At 40.9% G+C, this 12,977-nt stretch overlaps 1 protein-coding gene across 2 annotated transcripts in view; it reads right to left on the bottom strand.

Annotated features, from left to right (window-relative positions):
- Positions 1-2,586: 2,586 nt before the first annotated feature.
- The window catches only part of KDM5B (lysine demethylase 5B), a 72,923-nt gene continuing 62,532 nt past the window's right edge, over positions 2,587-12,977 (bottom strand). For both annotated transcript variants that reach the window (XM_027843386.1, XM_027843387.1), the window contains 7 exons: positions 12,637-12,816; positions 11,272-11,430; positions 9,256-9,741; positions 7,505-7,616; positions 6,836-6,990; positions 4,969-5,289; positions 2,587-4,419 (listed from right to left, as the gene is read on the bottom strand). In XM_027843386.1, the coding sequence (XP_027699187.1) occupies positions 4,282-4,419; positions 4,969-5,289; positions 6,836-6,990; positions 7,505-7,616; positions 9,256-9,741; positions 11,272-11,430; positions 12,637-12,816 (1,551 nt within the window). In that variant the 3' untranslated portion in view covers positions 2,587-4,281. The remainder of the gene's footprint in view (positions 4,420-4,968; positions 5,290-6,835; positions 6,991-7,504; positions 7,617-9,255; positions 9,742-11,271; positions 11,431-12,636; positions 12,817-12,977) is intronic.

The raw sequence follows: 12,977 nt of genomic DNA, 5'->3' as shown, positions 1-12,977 counted from the left end.
AATAAGTCTGTGCATAAAGGTTCAAGCAAATAAAATTAGCGTAAACTGCAAAAAAAAAAAAAATTTTTTTTTTGGACTCCCTGATTGACTGACAATTATGGTGATTAGTCACTGGCTTAAATTACAGGAGGCTGTGAAGCTATCTATCCCCTGCAGACCCTGAACAGTATGAGTAAGATTATCTATCATTTAAAAATCTTTACCAATTTTGTCTAGAGGTCAAGGTGAACCAAGTAACAAGGACTTTTCTAGCTATTCAGAATTTTTCCACTAAGAATCAGAGAATGAAAAATATCAGGGCCATGTGTGGTGTGTAGAAGTTTGTTCTCTCTCCAACTTCTGCCCGGATCAAGTTGTTTGTAGCTTATTCTTTATAATGGGACCCAAGCATATAACATAAACAAAAAGCAACACCTAATTTAGCAGCTTCTTCATTTCCCAGTGCTTGTTTTCCCCACCAAAAGAATGCAGTCTTTCGCCTCCACTCTTGTAGAGTGACCTTGCCATAGTCTTATAACCACCTCAGTCACTAGTGCAAGTTATCTAGGAAAGAGAATGACTGAGATACGCACAATACCAGAACTCCTTGCCCCATGTGATTAATCCAAAATAATTAAGTGGGAAACCAAACTCTGTCTGCTCCCCTGCTGGCCTTGAGGACTCCATCCCATAGCTAAGAACATTAAGGTGCACCCTAGTTAAGCAAACATGATAAATGGGGAAGTGAACACAGAGATCAGCATATAAGTGCTTTATAGATTGCTTTACATCTCAAAAAAAGTTAAGGTAGCATTCCTTCAAAGGATAGGCTCCCAATTTAGAACCATTTTATTTAGACAACCTGTCAGGAAAACCTACCTATGTACAAGGGTTCACATGACTCCTTCAGAAGGTAAAAGGCCTTCACTGATGGGAGCAAGAACCATATTGGAAAGAGAAGGTTTTGAGCAACAGGAATGAGAGCAGCATATTTACAACATCCAGGTCATAAATTAATTAATCCGGCCTGCTAGAGCTACACATGGGAGTGACCCATAGCTAAAGCCTCATTACTGCCCCTGCTCTTCTCCAATAGCCAATATGGAGCAGAAATCTTGTCTTGGATTCCAAAAGGTATGGGATGACTATTGTCGAGGCCAGTGCTAATTCAGAGGACACATGCATCACGCGTATGATATTATATTTTCGGAGTTATTTCTATCCTGCTCATGTTTAAATATCGCTGTTTTTCTACATTGTGCTCCTAGAGGTAGCTGAACACCTGTTGATTTACCTGCTCTGGGGTTGTGTACAGAAGAGTGATTGTAAGCTTGCTGAAGGTAGACTGTCATCACTGTGGCCTTACATGTGGTAAATTCTCACTAAACATCTCCATATGATTAGCTTACTAGGCCCCATCCAACTGTAATCACATTAAAAATGTTTCTATTTGTCAATAATAAACCGGAGGCCCTAGGCATGATGATGCTAAGCAGGGAAGGGCTTCCCCATATCCAGGTAGAAGTAACACTCTGACTGCCCACATGCACCTGAAGGAGTGTAGGGATGGCCACCTAAAAGCTTAGGACTCTGAAATAGGAATCCCCCTGTCCAAACAGGAGAACAAGTGGGCAAACCTCTGACCAATGCCATGTATTGGCATCAACAGTGAATACAAATCACTTACCAGTTAGGTTAGTTTCCCCAAAGACTGGAGACTGAGACAAGCCACGTGAAACCAGTCTTGTTTCCTAGGTTAATGACTGTACTCCAAGCTCCAAGGAGTGCTAGGGATTCACACAATATCCCACATAAGTACCAAAGAGTCAGGAGACCTGGGTATTGGCCCTGGCAATGCCACCATCACTGACTAGCTGGAACAATGTACAAGACAACCACCTTAAGCTCCTGATTCTTCATCTGTTAAAGAAACTGGACTAGGTTTACAGGATCAAAGCTAGAAGGGACCTTGGACCTTGAAGGCTCCTTCTACTTTTAAATTCTATGGGCACACTTCTGTTCTATAATGGTACAGTGTAAAGAGCAGCACCAACCCTGTATACAGGCAGAGGACTTGAGTTCAAATTCTGCTTCTGATGCTTACTGTGAGTGTGATCTTAGTTAAGTCACTAAATCTACTTAAGCCTTAGTTTCCTCAACTGTAAAACGGGGGCGGGGTGGGGGTAGTCCAACGGCCCCTTCAGTTCCAAAACTGTGACTATGATTTTCTAATGTGGTTTTTCAATAGTGAGGCTAACCTTAACACTCCTGTGCGGACCACCTAAAATAGATCCCAGATGGCTCCTTGCCTCAGTGCTTCAAAAACATTCTTCTTCTCATTCAACACCCCTAGAAACCTCAGAGCTTTTGAAAGACAAACAATCAATCAAGCCTATGATTCTAGCTGCAGAATCTTCTTGGTCTTGGTAGCAGGTGGTGGCCGACACTCTGACCAAAATTTAGACATTTTCAGATCCTGGGAATTTGAGGGCCAGACCACATACTATTTGAGATGGTGCTCTGTTGAGCAGGTTCCTCCTAAACCCAGGACCCCCAAACAAGGACAGACATCACAGGAACTGCATCAAAACTGCAGACAACTAAGAGTTGTTCATAAAGAGATTTAATTATTTAAATTGCATAAGGGGGCTAGTACATTTAATCTCCACTACATCACAAACTGCTAGGGTGTTTTTGTTTTTGTTTTTTAAAACCCACTAGTTCTAACCCTCCCTTAGACTGATGGCTGCAAAATGAGAAATGTTACCAAATGGACATAGAAAGGGAAGTAAGCAAGGGAGCTTCTTTTCTGTTTGTCAGTGATCTCCACCATAAAACAGAGCTCTTTTAACCGGGGTGTGGAAAGCGGGAGAGGGAAATGGTGATGAGAGGTACAGGAACCTCCCTCCCCCCACCCACCTCTACCCCACCCTAGTAGTCAGAAATGAGAGTGGGAGGAAAAAGAAATGGGAAGGTTGCAGCTCCCACCTTGTAAGTGCTCAGCCCCATGGAAACTAAACTCTCCTTCAATGTTCACTTCTACAGGTCCATCTGCGGGGAAGAAATCCCTTTGGATTCCTTCCTAACCTCTTGTCCTTAAGACTCCAGTTTCTTTTTTAGTTTTAGTACATACAAAGAAAACAATTCATCAGATGGAACCAAGCTGGGGATCAGGCATGATTGCCAACATTCTGAGAACGCCTATCAACGGCACGGCTTTCAAGGACAAGTCCTCTTCCTTGGAGAGTATGAGCCACCACGGGAGGTGGGAGGGGTGAGGGGTGCAGCAACAGAGTAGACGGAAGGGCACAACACACCAGAAGAAACCCATCTCCAGCCCCTGCAGGTTGAGGCTTACTCTACAGCAGTCTAACTGGGCAGAAGCAAGACAAGCTGAAGAAAAAAAGGTTAAGAGAAGCTGTATTCTAAGGGCTCTGAATAACCAAGATTTACTATTATGTCATAACCAAGGATTTATTCCACAATATAAACTGCAACATTTGATACAAGCTTCCCCCCCTCCCCGAGGGGAAAAAAAAAAGAGAAAGTGACAATACAGCTGTGGCAATTACTTACAGAGCTGTCTCCCTTCTCCATCACTAGTTCATCAGTGACACTAGAGCCTAAATGTCTGTGTCCCAATTAACCCAATGCTAAAGCACCACCACACTGTTCAGAACGTTTTTAATTCCAGCCACTGAAACCAGACATAGAAGTTATTGCTCAGATAAATAAACCTAATCTATGGTGGGGAGGAGAAAGGGGGAAGGCGGGAGTTGGAGAGCAGAGCAAAACAAAAACAAAAACCCCAAAGTGAAAAACCAAAAGTTCCCCCCCAAATGGTAACAGAGTAAACAGGAGAGATTCCTCAAAAGAGGATTTACTGGAATTTCTGGTGCCACTCTAGGCACTGAAGCCAAGCTGGACTCTTAAGCCGGTAAATCCCAGACAGAGGTATGACTTTAATGCTGTCCATGAAAAGGTGCCAGCTTCACTCCCTTCTAAATTGGTGGAAACCCCTGCAAAAAACAGTCAGCATTTCAGACCTCAACAACCACAAACAGCTCTTAAGGGAAAAATACAAAAAGTGTCAAAAAAAATTTTTTTGTTAGTTTTTTCTTTTTTCTTTTTTTTTTTTTTTCAAACAGTTCTGGAAAAATGATCCCATGAAGAATAGAAATAGCACCGTTTACAGGCTGGCTCTAATACCAGTCCTGCAGCTTTGCTGAGAAATTGCAGAAATCTTCTCGGAGTCCTGAATTACGTAAGTGGGGGGGTTTGTTTTTGTACTGTTTTGTTTTTTTACTTTCGGTTCGGTGCGTCCTTCACAGTACAGCGCACACAGATGTAGTCTTCCTTCTCTGCCATCTCTGGAGAAACACCAACACAGACCTGATGAAACCACTGATTGCAGCTGCCATCACACTGGACCCAGTCCACCTAGTTACAAAGAGCAGGGAGATGGGATTTTCAGAGGGGAAAATGAGTTTCAAAAATGGGCGGGCCAGCGGGCCAGGTTCAGGAGATCTAGACTGTTTCTAACTAACCCACCAATATCCCATCCACTGGGATTCTCTGGCACAACAGTTAAGCCAGATGTACCGTAGCTGGACCACTAGTCAGAACCAAGTCAAAGCCATTCTTCAAGTTGTGACTGCTTTGGGGTTAAAACAGCGCTTCCCTGTGGTGGGTAAGCATTAAAAACAATACGACAGCATCCCTCCCACCTTCTGAGCACCTGGATGGTGAAAGCTGGAAGAGGAGGCAAGAAAAGGAAAAAGGGAAGAGCAAGAGTTTCTTCGAGAAAAGGGAGGAGACCCAGTTACGATGGTAAGAGCAGAGAGATCAGTAGGGGCAGGGAGGAGCCATCGACTTCGATCAGCTCCAAGCAGATAAGCAGAAGAGAGAGAGACCCAGCGAGGTCTAGCTTACAGGGTGTCTGAGTTAGGGGGTAGGTAGCACGTCCTCTATGGCCCAAACCTCACTGACCTCATCTCCTTCTGGCTGTAGGCAGCTCACGGCCGGGCAGATGGCATCTTCATCCTCAGAGTCCTCTTGTTCCGAGTATGATGTATCTGAGGGCAGGGACTGAGTTTCAGTGGGACGGGCCAATTCGTAGCTCCGTTCTTTCTCTTGCTTGAGATTGTTCATGTCCTTGGAGTGGCTCAGTTTGATTTTCTTCTTTTTAGGGGTCCGAGTTTTTTTAATTCGCTCCCGTCGCTCGACAGACAAACCCTCTCTTTCCAGTCGTCTCTTCAGTTTTCTCTCAAGATTTCCAATTCCATCTCGCTTCCCCCGGCAGCAGTCATTCTGGAAAAATGTGACATCAAGATTAGCTTTATGATTTCCCAACTAATCCCCTTTGATATTTGTACCAAAATAAAGCTAACTATCATGGCTAGAAAGAACTGTATACTGGAACCCATGTAACACCAAATATTTGGACCTCCTCCCTAATAAATTAGGGTAGTTTGAGTTTACCTTCTCCTATCTCTAATCTGCTAATACTACTGATCAACTAGTAAAAATCAAAGGAAAAGAAGGTATCAGACCAACAAACAGTTGGTTAAATAGTCCCTGAATAATCAAGAGATTGCTGTAAAAAATGCTGTCTTAAAAATTAGTTCATGTTTAAATATGCACATTTACCCCATCTTTAGAATGCAAATTTCTTACAGCAGAAGTCTTTACTTCATCCCAGTGGTTTTAATGATACATAGAATTCATAAACACTCTACCAAAACAGCTTGGCATCTTCAACCTATCATCTTGGAGAATTGCCTAAAGCCAAAGAGGTTAAGTAGTTGCAATCCAAAATTAAATCTCTTTGAAAGGATAAATATAACTATGCACTTAACCTCAATTATAACAGGTTTTATTTTTAAAACACAGATTTTAGGGGGAAATCTTCTATATAACTGAACCAACATGGTAGATGCTACCTTTTAATACAGGCTCCCTTATTCTACTAAATACTTGTTAATTTTTGCCTGGATCCTCAACCCACCTCCCACTTAAAAAAACACCAGGCTCAAGGCTCCATCCTCTATGGATCTCTTGAGATTTCCATACTGGTGTGTATTGTTTGTCTTAGAAGCTTCTTGGGGGGCAAGACTGACTACTGGAGTACTAGTAAGAGAAATAAGAGAAAAATATTCTCTATAAAACAACTGAAAGGAACATCTCTCTTCTAAAAAGCTGTGGAGGGACCTCAGTGGAATCATCCCTATAGATCAATGTGTCTAGCCCAGGGGTTCTTAACCTGGGGTCCATGAATAGATTTCAGGGGGTCTGTGAACTTGGATGGGGAAAAAAAGATCTTAATTTTCACTAAGTTCTAACTTAGTGAATTGAAGCACGTTCTTCAACTGCTTAAAAAACACTACTCTGAAAAGGCATCCCTGGGTGATCACCAGATTTCCAAAAGAACCCCTGGTCTAACCTCAATTACAGATTCGAAAAACAAGTTTACAACAACTATATCTAGCCACGCACACAGAAGCCCTTCTCCAAGTTGCATGTCTTTATGCCAAAGGCCCTTTTTTAAGTTATATGCATAAAAAAGGGAAGAGGGAGGAAAGAAAAACAGAGAGACACAGAGAAACACTAGCCAGGTCCAAAGATATTAGACGATGTGTCCCAAATCACAGAGGGAATCAATGGTGGAAGCAAGGGGTGAACCCCATAACTGATGCTGTTAAGTCCTGGGTTGGCTCCAAATGGCTCCCCTGGCCTTCACTTATGGCTAACTCCCCATTCTGGGAAGTCCTTCTCTTGGTACTCAAGCAGAACAGACCTGCTAGTTATAGAAAAGGTGAATGACACAGAGCTTATCCCCCTCAAGCCTGATTCTTGCCTTCTCATTGGTGAATCCAACAGGTGAACCCCTGTCAGGGTGCTGAGTCGGACTTGGTTTGGTAAGTAAAGTCTGGTAGATTTCTTGAATCTCAGGCAGAGAGACCTGGAGCAACTGGGCTTCTGTTAGCAGCTCATCCACATCAGGACTGATACCTATAAAAGATCAAAGAAAATAACTCTCTTATCTTGCTTATTCTTGACTTTTCCTCCAAAACTGACTGCTCCTTCAGAAAAGACTAGAATCTGTAGCCTCACATTAGTGCTTAATACACTGAAACTGGCAGCCCCAGATCTGCACAGCTGGAACTAGTAAAGAAACCAAGCTATCAGAAAATACTATAAAAGCCCAGTTTGTGGGTAGGGAACAGGATTCTAACAAGTACTCCAAATATTTGGAAAATTAACACATCCTTTTGGAAAAGGAAGATCATGTAGTTGTGAATCACAAATTAACCATTATAACATTCCAAAAAGGAATTAATAAAAAGTTTTTCCCTCCCCAGAACTCCACTGCATTTTTAAGGGAACAATAAACTTCAGTTATGACTAAAATGAAATAGGTCAAGGCCTTTTAATTAGACAACTGGTTAACAGCAGTAGAAATATAGGGCAGGATTGCTTCTAACTCCTCTATCCTAAACCCCAAAATGAATGGGAGTATACAAACCATGGAGGGGGATGCAACTTCGTCCAGTTGAAAAGGGAGAGTGTAAGTAGGAGGTTCTGTTGTCCCAGTCATGGGGCAGAGAAAAGGACATTGCACCAATTGTCTGTGAAACCTAATAGGAGGAAAACATTTTGTAACAAGACTTTCCTAGCACAGAAATAATTTCGTACAGGCCCAGAGATGGAGCTGGATCAGGTTGTCAGACTGACGAGGGAAACAATGACTTGGTTGCCCCAAACTGTCTTTGGCACTTACAACACTGGGATCATCTGACGTTTTGAATCTAAGCAAATGGACTCATATCACTAAAGGGATTAAGCCTTTATTCCTGGCTTTACTAAAACCAGTTTTACCTAACTACCTTGAGAGTAGTTATACTGTCAAAACAGAGGGTCATTTTTCTTTATGGGACAGATTCAAACAAATGAACTCTTTAGTGTACAAAAGAAAATTAAGTTAAAATTTACAATGTCAATTTACCACAGTAGTAGTTAGATTTACTGACAAAGATAATGTGCATATACTCTGACAAAACATTTTTGAAATTATTTAAGGGCATTTATCCTAAAGTAGTCATAGCAAAAGGAGTGGGATAAAGGTTTGACCACAAATAACTTGAAGCCACCTCAGCTGCAATCTTCCATAATTGTAAAAAAAAAAAAAAAAAGTAAACTTTTAGTATATTCTCAAGGAAGTGATGAGAAATCCAGGGAACTAAGTGGTCAGGGGAAATCATCCTTGGGGAAAGGGCACAAACTCAGCTACTATCCAAATGAACTTAGGGACAACTGGAAAGAGACAGGAAAAGTACAGTTTTGGGGTTTCTTTTTATAGCTGCCTCTATATGAAAGAAAAAGAAAAGAAAAGAAAAAGAAAGAAAAATCTTTCCTATCCCAAGTGAGTATTAGTGCTATGCTTTTAGCAAAATGCTATCAGGAGGGACAGTTAGGTGGTGCAGTGGATACAGCACGGGCCCTGAAGTCAGGAGGACCTGAGTTCAAATCCAGCTTCATACCAAACACTTGACACTTACTAGCTGTATGACCCTGGCCATAACCCCAACTGCCTTTAAAAAAAGAAAATTCTTTAATAAAAAGAAAAATGCTATCAGGAGCACCAAATGTTATACTGGATCACCTCTGCTCTCAGATAAATGGATAAGAAAATAGCACTAATGTGTGTTTTTTCTTTAAGAGATGGCTCCTGGGAGGAAAAAAAGGAGGCATATAGGAAGAAATCCTGGCAATGTATAAAAAACTATTTGAAAAAAAAAAAAGACTAGAGTACAGCAGAACTTTTTTCCATTCTACTTGAGGCTGGTTTACATGGGAAGTATGGAGTTTAAGAAATTACTTTAAAATGAGCAATACTGTATAAATAAAAAGTATACAGACTAACAGATTTCTGTGCAAACTAATGGGGAACCATTTGAAATTTTACTACTCATTAGTGGAAAACTTGAAACTGCTCTAAACGAACGAAGAACAACGAAGGTCAGTCTACAGAAAACTACTTCACAGAAGCAGATGAATCCATGGCCACATGGATAAGTATATGCTTCAGGAAACAGACAAAATAAATTCCTGAGAAGACATTTCTTTAAGAAGGGAAGGCAGCAGCAGCAACATTGAGAACACAAAACACACAAGTGAGCCTGAAGATGATGCTTCAGTAGCTGGGGGAGCACCCTAGCAACATGCATGCAAGTCAGAAGGGCTTGCCAGATTCTGAAAACCAAAGTCTGAGCCTACCTTATTTGTCTCTGGCACCTGGCCTGTCGAGGCCTGCCATCTGCTGTACAACAGTCCTGACCCTGCTCGGTCTAGTACCAATTTTAGGCTCCCTGAAGAAAGCATCTGCTGTGCTCTATGCTGCCAGTTCACGGTTCTTTCGATCATATACCGAAGAGCATCTCCTTCAGGAAGGCGAACACGGATGCGCTGAAGGGAGGCCAAAAGGGGCAGAATTTTCTCTAATGGGGGTTTCTCAGATCTCCGACAATAAGGACAGAGCCAGACTCGGGGACCCTGTAAGATGCTGGGCACAGCTACACAGCCCGTGTGGAAGGCATCTCGGCAGAGTTCACACTGAATCATAGGTGCAGCCGGGGATTTTTGACATAAACAGATTTTGATTTCTAAGTCTTGGTTGGATGACAGTAGTTTCCCTTCATTAGCTGCTCTCAAGGACTGCAAGGCCTCCATTTCCTTTAGCCGAGCTTCGCCAAGTGTTGCCATCTGCAAGGAGATTACCACTGAAGCTTTACCATCAGGGCAGAGAGATTCCTGCTCCCCAACCCCACACCTTTCAAGGGCAGATGCTCCTGGAAGACTTTTATTTTACGTTACTTCTCACATATTAATCCCTGTATTTGTTTCCTTTGCCTTTTTACCTTCTAAAAATCCCCAAATCCTACAACACAAATTCTTTAAGTTCACTTCTTCTTACTTTTCACCATAAACCCACAAAACACTATGTTAATATAAAATGCTGATATTTACAAACGCACAACTCCTAATTTGTTATCAAAGTTTCATTTGTCCTATGTATCTGATTTAGATAGCGAGCTTCCAGAAAATCTATCACTTGCTAAGTGTCTCTTACTGCTTTAAGTTAAATAAAACCAGTCCTTTCTCCCTTACAATTCAAAAGCAGCAAAAATAAATAAAGGAAGGAAATGTTTGTTTCTTCCCTTGTTCAGCATATATTAGCTTAGTGGTTTATTTGCTATACAACTGTATACTAATTTTTTTTTTTAATTGCCCTTTCCAATCACAATGTTTCAATCCTCTCTTTAAGAGCTCCTAGACTACAGGAAAATCCCAACTATTATGAGCAAATCCATTCCATTGATTAAAAAAAAAAAAAAAACCCACTAACTTTACGGTACTGGCTAGACACCTTTCTGAGCTCTTATTGCCCATTATAAGCGATGACTTGAAAACCAGGTTTTTGTATCTGCTTAATAGTTGTAGTTAACTTGATCTTCCAACTAAGATGACTTCTAATCCCAAAGTCAGTATCTGTACATTAACAGCTAGAAGGTGAATAACTATAGTACTCTGAAAGAGGAAGAATTTTTAATTGAATTTTTTTTAACTCTTCATAACCTAAAAAGTTGAACATCTCACTCAAAAACAAAGATATACCTCCTGGAGTGAGTAAATATTCACTCCTCGATTGATTCCAATCCCTATACAAGTACCCCATTATAATGTCAATCTGCACAGTCAACAAGACTCCAATGACTGTAACCACCCCTGAGCCTGACACAAACTATCCAGTAGGTGGTCAGTGAATCCTCAGGCCAATGAACAGTAATTTCAGTTCCTTTGCTGACTGGAAAAAGGATACAATGGGTCTGAAAAAAGATGATAGGTTGGAAATGAGAAGTTAACACTTATAAACTATAAAGTTCCCAAAACAAGAGATCCAGATCCTTTTTTTTTAATAATAACAACGAAAAAATCTAGAAACCATATCCATAACATCGGTCTTCCAAGGCACTTTCCAGATACTCCCATCTGTCCTCCCAATATTCCTACTGGAGAAAAAAATCTTTTGATTGGAGAAGCAAGGAACTATGGGTGTGAAATGTCAAGTTAGGCTGTCAGTCACTTGCTGGTCAGTTTGTTTTGCTCAACTATGTTTTCTTGTTACATGTTGAATGGGGAGAAGATTCAGAAATGACTATGGTAGGAAAAAAAGGTACTTTAGTAAAACTTCAAAAAAATCACAAATGGGGAAATGAAGAGAGAATGACATACCGCTGAAGCTGTCTCTTTACTTTCAGTCAAAGCTCTTTCAAGGTCACTCAGACTCTCCAGTCTTGTGCTTCTCTTCTTTCCGCTTAGAATAGGTTCTTTTAACTTTCTCTGCTTTCTCTTCAGCCCCATTGTACCCACATCACACCGAGGACAAAGAACCTAATATGAGTCCAAAGCAAAATGTTTCAAAACACAACTGTCATCAGGGAGACACAAAATGAAGAACAGAGGAAAAAACCTAAATCTAGACCTTCAGTTTTCAATTGGGGGTCTATGATCCCCCAAGGCATCTGTGGATTTCAGGGAGGGTCAGTGAACTTAGCTGAAGAAAAAAAAAATTACATCTTTATTTTCAATAACCTGTAACTAAAATTTAGTATTTCTTTCAATTACTTAAAAACATTCTGAAACAGGGTGCAAAATAGGCTTCACCAGAGTGGAAGAGGGCCCCATGGATACAAGAAATAAAGGTTAAGTGAGAGACTGGAAGCCCACAGGCAGAGCCAGATAATGTTTAAGAAGTGCACTCCTAATTTCCTTTCTAGAGGAAGAGGTCTAGGGACAGAGTGCCCTGATTCAATGAGATTCATTAAAATTGTTTTGTTCCTTAATTAATCAATAGTTACTAGGATAAGGAAGTGTACAATATATCTAAATGAGGTGACAGATCATCAAGATTACAAAACTAAAGCCTTCTTTGCCTCTCCTGGCAATACATCCCAAACCAAACCATCTTTAGTAGTAAGAGAGACACATCATGAGCTTGGTGATACAAGGTCAGCCACAAAGTCAAGAACACAGTTTCAAATGCTGCTCCTGACACATGGACTGTGCAGTCCTGGGTACATCCCAACCTCAGGGACCCAAGCAACTGTCTGTGGGTTTAGAGAAGCTAGAAAATAGTCTCCAGTTTTCAAAGAGGCAGATGGAATCTCCTCACAAAGAGCTTTCTATACAAATAAAATCACAGATCTAGACAAAATCAATAAAAAGCAAGAAAACTATAGAAACTCTGGCAATCTGGAGAAACTGATCCACAGGCACTCTGATAAAACAGATTTTCTGGAGAAGGTAGCTCAAAAGCATTAATAGAACAAGGTCAAACTGAAGATCTAATGACTAAAGGTCAATTAAATTTATATGGGGGAATAAAGTATTTCCTCAGTCAAACTGATATCCTAGACCTGGTCAGCAAGAACATTTTATAAACTTTTCAGCGTAAACTCTGCATCTGTACTAGGGAGAAAGAAAAAAAAAAAAGAAACAACACCCGCATATAAGACACAAGTCAATAATGTTGACGTATATATGAATGGCAGATTGAGCCAGGAAAGACACAGGTTGCCTGGCTTCAAGTTATCTTACCTCTAAGAGAGAGTATGGAGAATTTTCCATCAGAAAGGTATTGGCTGCACATTCTTTCCAAGACTGAACCTCAGCCACTAGGGACTCTAGTCTTGGCAAAGAATTCAAATGTACAGGGATCGATCGGCCTCGTGAAACAAGTTCCATTAGTGTGTCCAACACTGGTACTCGTCCTCCAGCCTAATACAGTCAACAAAACAGATATTAAAACACAAGATTTTTAAGCAAGAGAGGTTTATTTTTTCAGTTTATTCTTCTGATTGGGAACAAACATGACCCTTAACAAAGTGAAACATACTACCAGGAGGAGACAGAAGGAAAGAGACTAAATTGTAATAACA

The sequence above is a fragment of the Vombatus ursinus genome, unplaced genomic scaffold (assembly GCF_900497805.2).
Source record: "Vombatus ursinus unplaced genomic scaffold, bare-nosed wombat genome assembly UNPS02014909.1, whole genome shotgun sequence".
Lineage (NCBI taxonomy): Eukaryota > Metazoa > Chordata > Mammalia > Diprotodontia > Vombatidae > Vombatus > Vombatus ursinus.
The sequence above is the reverse complement of the archived record's forward strand: the minus strand, read 5'-3'. Positions and strand labels throughout refer to the sequence as shown.